This window comes from Pelmatolapia mariae, linkage group LG7, assembly GCF_036321145.2.
Source record: "Pelmatolapia mariae isolate MD_Pm_ZW linkage group LG7, Pm_UMD_F_2, whole genome shotgun sequence".
Taxonomy (NCBI): domain Eukaryota; kingdom Metazoa; phylum Chordata; class Actinopteri; order Cichliformes; family Cichlidae; genus Pelmatolapia; species Pelmatolapia mariae.
The window spans coordinates 34,971,993-34,981,617 of NC_086233.1; the positions used below are offsets into that span (position 1 = coordinate 34,971,993).

Below are 9,625 nucleotides of genomic sequence, written 5' to 3' on the forward strand. Positions count from 1 at the left end.
GATCTTCCACTACAGTTGTGATCTGTCCTTGCATCTGAAATATACCTTCTTTTTTTTTTAGGTCATGGAATAAAGAGATCAGAATATTTTCCTCTCTCAAATGATGCACGCAGCAAGAAATAGTTGGCTTTGGCTGCATTTCCACCGGTGGAAATTGGCATTGTTTGATTCCACTTATCTACTAACAGGCAAATATATTTTTAACCGATGAGAGCAGCGTCTTCCTGGGTGACAATCAAGAGGCTCATATCTTGGAATGGCCTACATGCCCACCAGATCTCAATCTAATCAAACCACCTTTTCTTAAATAAATATGACAGACATCGCCATGATCAAAAACACAAAATGACGGTGCTCCGCTTCAACAGTGAAGTTACAGAGTCTAGGAGAATCAAATCCAAGGTGCACTGAAGCCATTTTGGTGGCACTTGGATGGCTCAACACCTTAAAATGACTCTTAATGTTGGTTTTCCTTTAATTTGTCACCCATATAATACCATGTGAAAAACTCAAAGCTCCTATTATGAGAAGCTTATACAAAAGGTCAAGATGACCACATGCAGCTGTCCCACAATGACCCCTTGTTTTTTTTCCCCCCTTTCATCTCTGTGTGCACAATTTACTGTGTGTACGAACCCGCCCTCATCTGGTATTTTATCACAGAAGAATCAGATAAGAACACACCAGCTGACTCTGAAAATGTCCAAAATCCTTAATACGACATGAAATGTATCCCTTTAATATCCACCATTTTTACAAATTTCTGCTTCTGAAGAACACAGCACTTTATCCACACTTTTTTTAGGGCAGTGAATTAAATAATGACAATACAATTTCACAGAAATTAAGGTCAACCCAAATAAATCAACACATTCCACTCCAACTAAGAGATGCCAAACTGATCTTAAAATAGGCCATCCAAATGCAAAACAGCTTCACTGCCCTGAATAATTTGTGGGAGCAAGTCATTAAAACAATGAAGCTTCTGGGACGTGACATGTCTCCCTGGTTAATTATCATTCCGGATTCAGGAGGGGTCACAACAGTGTAGTTATATTCAAATAAGGAAAGGGGGAGGAAGCAGCCTGGGAAAGACTGAGTCACTGAACTTAATCTTCAAATCGTTGATGTGTCAGAGCAGAAGCAGTCTCAGTCACAGCTTACAAATCATTTTTGCACAAATAGAGGAAAAAAAAAGACATGCCTGCATTTTTCAGATCAGTGATGGGATTATGCAAGAGTTTCGTAAGACTGAAAAATCATAAAATTTTCAACAGCAGAGTTTCACACAATCACCCGAGTGACGTTAACCACAAAACCCACCAAACCTTGCTTGACAAAAACAAACAGCGAAGAAAAAGGACACTCAGTGCGCTCCATGTGCGCACAGACAAGCCCTAAAATGGAGTAATTAATACTTAGGGATCCTAATTCATCAGTCATGTATTTAAGACAAATACAAAGTTCAACTAAATAAAAGGAAGCATTACACTCAACACAAGGAAATCATTAAAATGCAAGGATTTGACACATTTTCTTAGCTTAGATGAGCTCCAGTTAACAAGCAAAATCACTTCTACAAATGCCATGAATTTAATTAAAACATTACTAAGAAAACAAATTGTAGTTACCTGAATTACATCATTTAGAGTTGCCTTCCACTGAACCAATTCAAGTAAAAGTCATTCTTTCATGCATCTCATCTCAGCTTGACTTGTTTTTGGTAGCTAGTGTTTTCCCTCTACCTCCTCAAAGTTTGCTGGACTCTCACTGATAGCAATGTCACACGGAACTGAAGAAACATCCACGTGATCACACCACAAACACAGGAACAACAGAGGATATCCACGAATTCACTTCTGCTCCTTATCCAGGTCCTGATCACAGAGGCAGCAGCCTGAGCAGAGCTGCAAAGACCTCCCTCTGACATGCCATCACCTCTAGCTCTTCCAGCAATCTGTCAAGGCGTTAACAAGCCACCTGAGAGACACAGGCTCAATTTCATACCTCCTCACTCTGTGATGAGTCACCCTTGTGGCTCCTGGAGGGTCTCTTAATTAAGGTCCAGAGGTGAACACCCAAAGGCAACAGGCTGCATCTACACAAACACTCAGGAAAAGGTTGACAACCTCACCAACTCATTCTACGTCAACAAATATGACAGTCCAGCCCTGTGGCCTTCATAGTATGCCACGGGACGAGGGCTGCTTGATTGCCTTCCATTGCTCTGCACTGGATCTACATGACTTTGGCCTAGCACCATAGACAAACATACCAGGTAAACACATCGTTTTCAGGGATCTCCTAACAAACTGTTAGAGGGAAATACAGCAGGAAGCTGTGGGAGGTCCTCTGATGCTGAAAAAACAACCTCTAACATCATCTTGATGCATTTTATGTCACTATCAAGTAAAAGATCATGTCCACCGCTAATTGAAAAATGCTATTTTACATTTCAGAAATGTTTCAGAAATGATAAAGAGTCTTGGAAAACTTGACGTCTGACCTTGACCTTAAAGGTTGAGGTCACTGAGATTCATACATGTTCGGGATTTTTAAGCAGATGCAACTATGGTATGAATTTGAAAAATCATTTTCTTCTCGAGTTATTGCAGTCACAAACTTGCGTCCATGTTGCCTGACTGACAATACAAAAAAAAGGGAAGAAGAATAATGCATTACAATGTGCTTTTCAATAGCATTTACAGTCAAATCTTTCCTAGTCATACACAAACACGTGGATTTCCACCAAAAGCCATTCACAAGTGCGTGCAGCCCAACACAAGCACTGCACCTTCACAGAGCAAGGTTAGTAAGCATCAGTGCGGACTCAAACCTCAGCTGGCTATTCTCAGAGCTGAGATACAGCAGCAGCTCCAATCTGAACCCCTCCCTACAAAACGAACTCCTCACTCGGTTTCCGCCTCTTGTGTTCGCCTCCTTCTCGCACAGCGCACCACACAGCCTTCACAAGAAAACAAGAGGTGGAAAATTACAAGTGACTGTGGTCATTGTAGAAAGCTCTGCAAACAAATGACTGAATCTTTTAACACCACAAAAATGAACACGAACACAGCAGTATCAGCTTTACTTTGATGCTTTTGTGGGGAATTTAACATGGTTGGAAAATAACTCGTGTCTGATTTATTATCGTCAAAATCTCCATAAAATTAAAGACAATGATTGTACTGTGATTTCTTTTATACTAACATGCAAAATGAGCTTTCAGAGAGAAAGCTCCTTTTTCCACACACACACGCACAAACACACACACACACTCCACCTGGGAAACAAACCATCAAACAACACTGCACATATGCAAATGGCTTAGTCATCAGTGCTGTTGTTCGCTCTTTCCTGTCACTAACATTGAGTAGGTGCAGAGAGAACTGAGGCTGAGATCTCACTGACAGCACACTGCTAGATGTTTAAAGTACAGTAAACTACAGTGTGGTGATTTCAGTTGTGAATGGGAGGGATGTCTGAAGCCTGGGAAGACATCTATATCAAATTTTAACTTCAATGACAAATTTGTCTTGCAGCGGTTATTGATATTAAATTATTTCACTCAAACAGAAATCAGAAAAATGTTAATGATTGAAAGGGTAAAATTTACTAAAGTCTGGGGGGTTCACGTTGATGAACTTATAAATTTTAAGATATAAATTTTAATATTGATGAGTTAATGAAAAAATTACCTAACTACTGTATGTCGGTATTAGCGAACTACTTACACCGATCGCTATTAGAGCCTCACTTAAGTTACTGTTATATGGTGCAATACTTATCCTTCCCATATCAAATAACACACACACACACACACACACACACACACACACACACACACACACACACACACACACACACACACACACACACACACACACACACACACACACACACACACACACACACACACACACACGCACACCAAATAACAGACTTCAAATATTATGGTCCAATCTAGATGCTCCTTCTGATCCCCTTTTTCATGGTTACAAACCTCTAAATTTAAAAGAATATAACATCTTTCACAATGCCTGTGCTATGTATAGAGTAGTATTTACATTTAACAAAAGACTTTGTGAGCTTATCCCATTATATTATCCTTCTCACACATATAATACGAGAAAACAAAAACACCAAGATTTGAAGGGAAAGATTTTAAACTCTGGTTGGCTTTCTACCTGAGATTTACACTTATTTTTATGTGAAACTAGCTAGAGGTATTGGTGTGTTAGTGTATTAATGGATGGTTAGTGTAATAGTGTTAGTTATATGTTAGGATCTTTAAGGTTACCTTAGGATACTTTAGTGACTAGGTTAGTTACAGTACATTGGTAACTCTATACGTATTTGCTGTATATTACCTGATGTTTTGGCCCCTATTTATAAGTTGAGGTTAGCTTTTAGGAAGCACCATTTCACAAATAACCATCTCATATAGACTATCATGTTGGAATGTATATTTTGATTGATTTGTGAATAAACCAAACTGAAACTAAAGCAAAATAAAGCTCAGAACTGTGCACTCAGTTCAATAAGAGACTGGACACTGGGTAGATTTTAGGCTCAAACAGTCGAGTATCTGAACCAGTCCTAGCATAGTCATTTAAAAATGTTAGTTTTAATGTTGTACGCCACGATTGTCACACACGATGGCCGAGTGACGGTCCTCGCCTTTTTTTCTTGGCTTAGCTCACTCAAGACTCTCAAGCTATTGCATTCGATACCAAAAAAGTACCAGGTACAAGGCACAATCCACAAGGTAGTGTTAGTGAAGAAAGGAAAACAAAAAAATATCACATAACTCGAGGCCAAATCAGATACAGCGTGGACGTTTATGTAAAAGACGTACCATCATAATAGCCGAGAAGCTGCGTGAAGACAGGCGGCGAAGATACAAGTACTGGGCTTCTCTGGACCAGCAGAACTTTCTGCTGCACTTGAGGAGGTCAGTGCTGGTCTGGTCAGAGCCAGGCTGATCCCTGAGCACATAAGAGAAACACAATATTACAAACATAACCAGCAGTGTTACCATAATGAAAAGGGATTATTTAAAACTTTCACTGTATAGCACTTTGTCTAAAGGGCAGCAAGAGGAGTAGATTTATTTCTTTAGAGGATGCTTTGACCTTAAAACATAGCGATTTGTTGAACAGTCTGAAATATTTAAATGGGCATGACTCAGAAAATCATGTTGTCCAAGTGAGGTGTCAAGAGATGCTTCGCACCAGGCGGAGAAGTCTATTTTTATACAGCATAAAAATTAACAAGGCTCTCTAAACTTTCCCGAGTTATGTAATTGCTTTACACGTTTCCTAGACATGTTCATTTATAGTCTTTTACACAGTTTGCAGGCAACATTAAATAAGAGACTTTAAAACAAATTATGGAGGAAAAACTCGTCTTGGGCTCGACTCGTAGTTTTGCATGATTTTTAGTTGAAAATAATCAATATTTTTCTAAAATTTGGACGTAATCCACCTTCTCCCTCATTCTCCTTCTCCTGTTAAGCCATCCTTCTTTTGATTGGCTGCCCCTCGTTTGAAGAGCAGGTGGGTGGGGCTTTATGCAGATCCTAATATGGCAAGATTAAAAATTATCTTAAAAAATGTTTAAGGGCAATCAAAAGCTAATCAAAATGATATAATGTAGAGTATATAATATGATGGATACTTTAATAGAATTAGCCACATGTTTCTCATTGGTGCATGACACAGTTAAACCAGACTCACCAGAAGACCAGGCTGACACAGATAACAGACTATTATCAAACTCATCTCAAGTCTCATTTTAAGTGTGGCGAACACCCATCCCCAGCTTCATGGCATTGTGTCAAACACACTGAGATGATCTGAGTGGATAAAGTCAGATATCACATCATCGTACAGAGAGGGAAGAAACCAGATTTCCTCTGCGTGACCAAACCTGAAGCATTACACTTTCAAAAAAAACAACAAAAACAAACAAAACAAAAAAAACCACTTCGTGAATGCAAAAGGAGGGGCTCAGTATTTCCAGGAAGACCTGAAGCGTGCCTGGGGATAAAAACACTGGTGGTGTCTCCACTGACTTCCTACCGAAGTCCCCTCTGCGCAGACTTCATTACTCCATGAGCGACTACATTAAAAGGGCATTTAGATATTTTAGTACCTCACTTCCTACAAGCTCATGGATATTTATCCTGGCATTTATAATTATGTTACTACTAAAAGCAGGATACTCAGAGGGTAATGTAAAACAGAAAGCCAAACCATTTTAATCCCTAGTATGAGCCACGCTCCAAAAACATATCCTATTTGCTATATCCATTCAAAACAACTCAACAGCACGAGCTACAGACCCTCCATTCTTCATAAATGATTTCATTTGGGGAAAAAAGATAGAAAAGAATCAAATGCACCTCTTCAATTTGTTTGTTTTTTCTTTTCAAATTACAGCTCAAAATCAACAGTTTGCATTTACTTGCATTCTGTAATGATCCAAATTTATAATGCATTTTCATGTTGCTTCCACGTGCTCCAAAAACTGATAAAAAAGGAAGCATTTGTTCTGTTGATTGCCCGCCCTCTTCTCTTTTTTGTTTTCCTTTTGGTTTGTCTTCTGTGTGGGACTTTGTGACTCATTCCTGTAAATGACTACTGCTTGCCGGCTTGCTTCCAAGTAATTGCTGCATATTAATATTAAAGATTTCAACCAGTAAAACCTAACATGGCTTTTATTGCGTAGCACACAAAGGAAAACACAAAGGAAACAAAGCAAACTTCAGCAGCACTTGTGACAGACAAATTGAAAGTATTGTCATGATTTTTTTGACAGTGCATCTGAACTTACAGAGCAATATCAAGGTTTTTAATTTTTTCCTACACCATGCGTGAATCGACTTGCTAGATCCAGAAGCGTATCTAGAACTGGATTCATTTGAGATTGGTTTGATCTCTTGTTTTTTTTTTTTTTAAATTTCAATGAGATCTGGATCTTTCCCAAAAGTTCATTATGTCTAAGTTGGACCAAGCCCCACCTATGAAAAAAAAAAAAATGTTGAAATGGCAAATCTGTCCATAATATTTTAGTAATCCTGCTAACAGACAGACAAACAGAGAGATAAACTGAAACAATCACATAATCTGCTGGGTGGAGGTAATTATGACTGAAACATGAATTGCTCAAGAACCTTGGGATCAAGAATATTTCAAGTATACCTCCCTCAGTTGCAGCTACAAAACCGATACTTGAGGGTGACGTAGCTCACAGAAGTAACATTGTTTAGGGCCTGCTTTTATTAAAGCTTGTAAGTATTTTTATTACTCTACTTTTCCACAGATTTGTCATTAATGTGATAAGCATTAGTCTGATTATTTAATCCTGTTATAGTTAGATTATCTTGGATGCAGAAAGTAGTGTCGAGTGTAAGAAGTGAACAAGTGTGTGCACACACACAAAGACCTACATAATTAATATAAATGTTTACAAATATATATATATATATATATATATATATGACAAACTAATGGGGTAATAAAGCAAGTTAGTCACTCTGCATGACAAACTGAAATGTATCAATACAAATGCAGGAGAAAAAGCTACAAAGACAGAGGATGAGGAGGTTTCTACTTTGAAACTTTAATCAACTTTAAACTGTTTGGAGACAGTGGTGACGATTTGGCTGTCATGATACAAACGATAAGAAATTCTTTGAAGTGTAAAAGGCAAGAGGCTGAAAATGCTACTACAATAGTTGTAGCCTGGGCGGGGTTCCACATTAGGGTTGGGCGATAATGTGTAATTGTTACTCCTGACCCCCTTTGTTATGGGTCACTGCTTGAGTCGAGGTGTGTGAGTTTAACTTGAAAGAATAGTGTATTGTAATAATTACTGAGGCTGGTAAATAAAGCAAATACTAAACTGAAGCAATTTGTTGATTGGTACATAAGGAATTATTGAAAATTAAAAAAAAAAATACTACATAACAATGATTTTAAACAAAGTTTTAAAAAGAAAACATTTCCTGCCAAATGCAGGACACAACACACTATGAACATTTGATATTCGATATCTGTGAACAGTTTAAGACAGCGTCGTGCTTTAAAAAAAAAAATTGCTTTCCACATTACATCACTGTGTCTCTCTGTAGTGAGAAGAATGTGTCATGCATTGTTTTTACAATCCACCTGTCCGATTCTTCCCCCTTCCTCGTGGCAGCTAGTGGCCCAGATGGTCACAATGCTGATATATTTGCCTCACAGATTTCTGCCTTTAAGGATTATGGTGAGTAACTGAAACACAGTTTCTGTGCTGTGTGAATGAAATAAAATAACTTTCCCTTCTTTCTTGCTTGGGAAACTACTAACAATAGAATTATCTGTATGACCACCAAACTGTTTTTTCTTCAAATATCTGTTGCTTCCCCCACTGAACTGCAACAGCAGGATATAAAAATCCATCTTCTAGAAGGAAACATCCAATACAAGTACCGGTACGGTACGGTAATCAAACTCACCCTGGGGGTCTCCACAGTTTCCTGCCTGGTGGCAGCAGCTCCCGTTTGTTTAAGGGTACAATCCCCATCGCTGCCTGCATGATCGTGATGAACTTCTTAAACTTCATCTTCTAACTCTCCTTTATGAACATCCCATGGACCTCATCACTAACTGCTGCTACACTCCCTGATCCCAACCTGAAGCAATGAGTGTCTACTCATCTCCTTTGGCATCATCAAACTTGTCTGTTCTTGCGCCTCAGTGCATCACTTTCTCCAGGAGACTGAGCCACAGATTGAGCGTCCAGTGCTGCGCGGTTCCCGCGGCGTGACCACTAAGGGTCCTGTCCTCAACCGCTGACTCCCACAGATGTCCTTTTGGCTTTTCCAAGCGAACGAGGATGAAAGGAAAACAAACGGCCACGTTCCTGCCAGGAGGTGGGCTGGCCGAGAGGGGATAACAACACGTCACTCTTACATAATTCTCGAGCTTCTCTGGACATTACACTAATGAAAATCCAGCTTCTGCCACCACCGCCGCCGCTACCGCTGCTGCTGTGACTGCTGCTGCAGCCGCTGGGATAATTGTGGTACTAAGCCTTGACAGATCATGCATGCTCCCCGCCCCCTTCTTCTATAATCCCCCCATCCAGGCTTAGTTTTCTCACCATTTACACCCAGACAGACCCATCTACTTCGAAAAAAAAAGAAAAAACAAAAAGAAAAAGATCACATGATGACACACCCCTCAATACCAGAGCTAACCTCTAATGGACGAAGATTATTAATGACAAAGCAATGACCAGACAACTTTAAGCTGCAGTCAGTCTGCAGTTCAAGATTTGCACAAGAACAGATGTGATGCCACAGCACGTTTTCACACCCATGTTTCACTGGAGAAGCCAAATGTATCTGGCTTCTTTGTGTGTGTGTGTGTGTCTTCCAAGCCCAAATTCACACCTTCATCTGACCCAGTTGAATTTTTCTTTTGTGATTGGCTGGCTGCACAACAAGTTTCCACAAACCAAAGTGACAGACTTTCACAAGGCGAAAGGTGCAAGACAGGACCCAAGAGTCAGATAATGCCTCGACTTGCAGTCTGCAACTCACTTCTCAAAAATGTGATTTCATCCTCAGTATTCT

The 9,625-nt window shown here is 39.5% G+C and overlaps 1 protein-coding gene across 5 annotated transcripts in view; it reads right to left on the reverse strand.

The window, feature by feature from the left end:
* The window catches only part of tjp2a (tight junction protein 2a (zona occludens 2)), a 36,641-nt gene extending 27,629 nt beyond the window's left edge, over window positions 1-9,012 (reverse strand). For 2 of the 5 annotated variants that reach the window (XM_063478894.1, XM_063478892.1), the window contains exons 1-2: window positions 8,504-9,012; window positions 4,859-4,988 (exon numbers count right to left, since the gene is read on the reverse strand). In XM_063478894.1, coding sequence (XP_063334964.1) covers window positions 4,859-4,988; window positions 8,504-8,610 — 237 coding nt within the window. In that variant the 5' untranslated portion in view covers window positions 8,611-9,012. Of the gene's footprint in view, window positions 1-1,631; window positions 1,750-4,858; window positions 4,989-8,503 lie in introns of those variants that run through there. The other 3 variants (XM_063478896.1, XM_063478895.1, XM_063478900.1) reach the window with 2 other exon arrangements.
* Window positions 9,013-9,625: the final 613 nt, after the last annotated feature.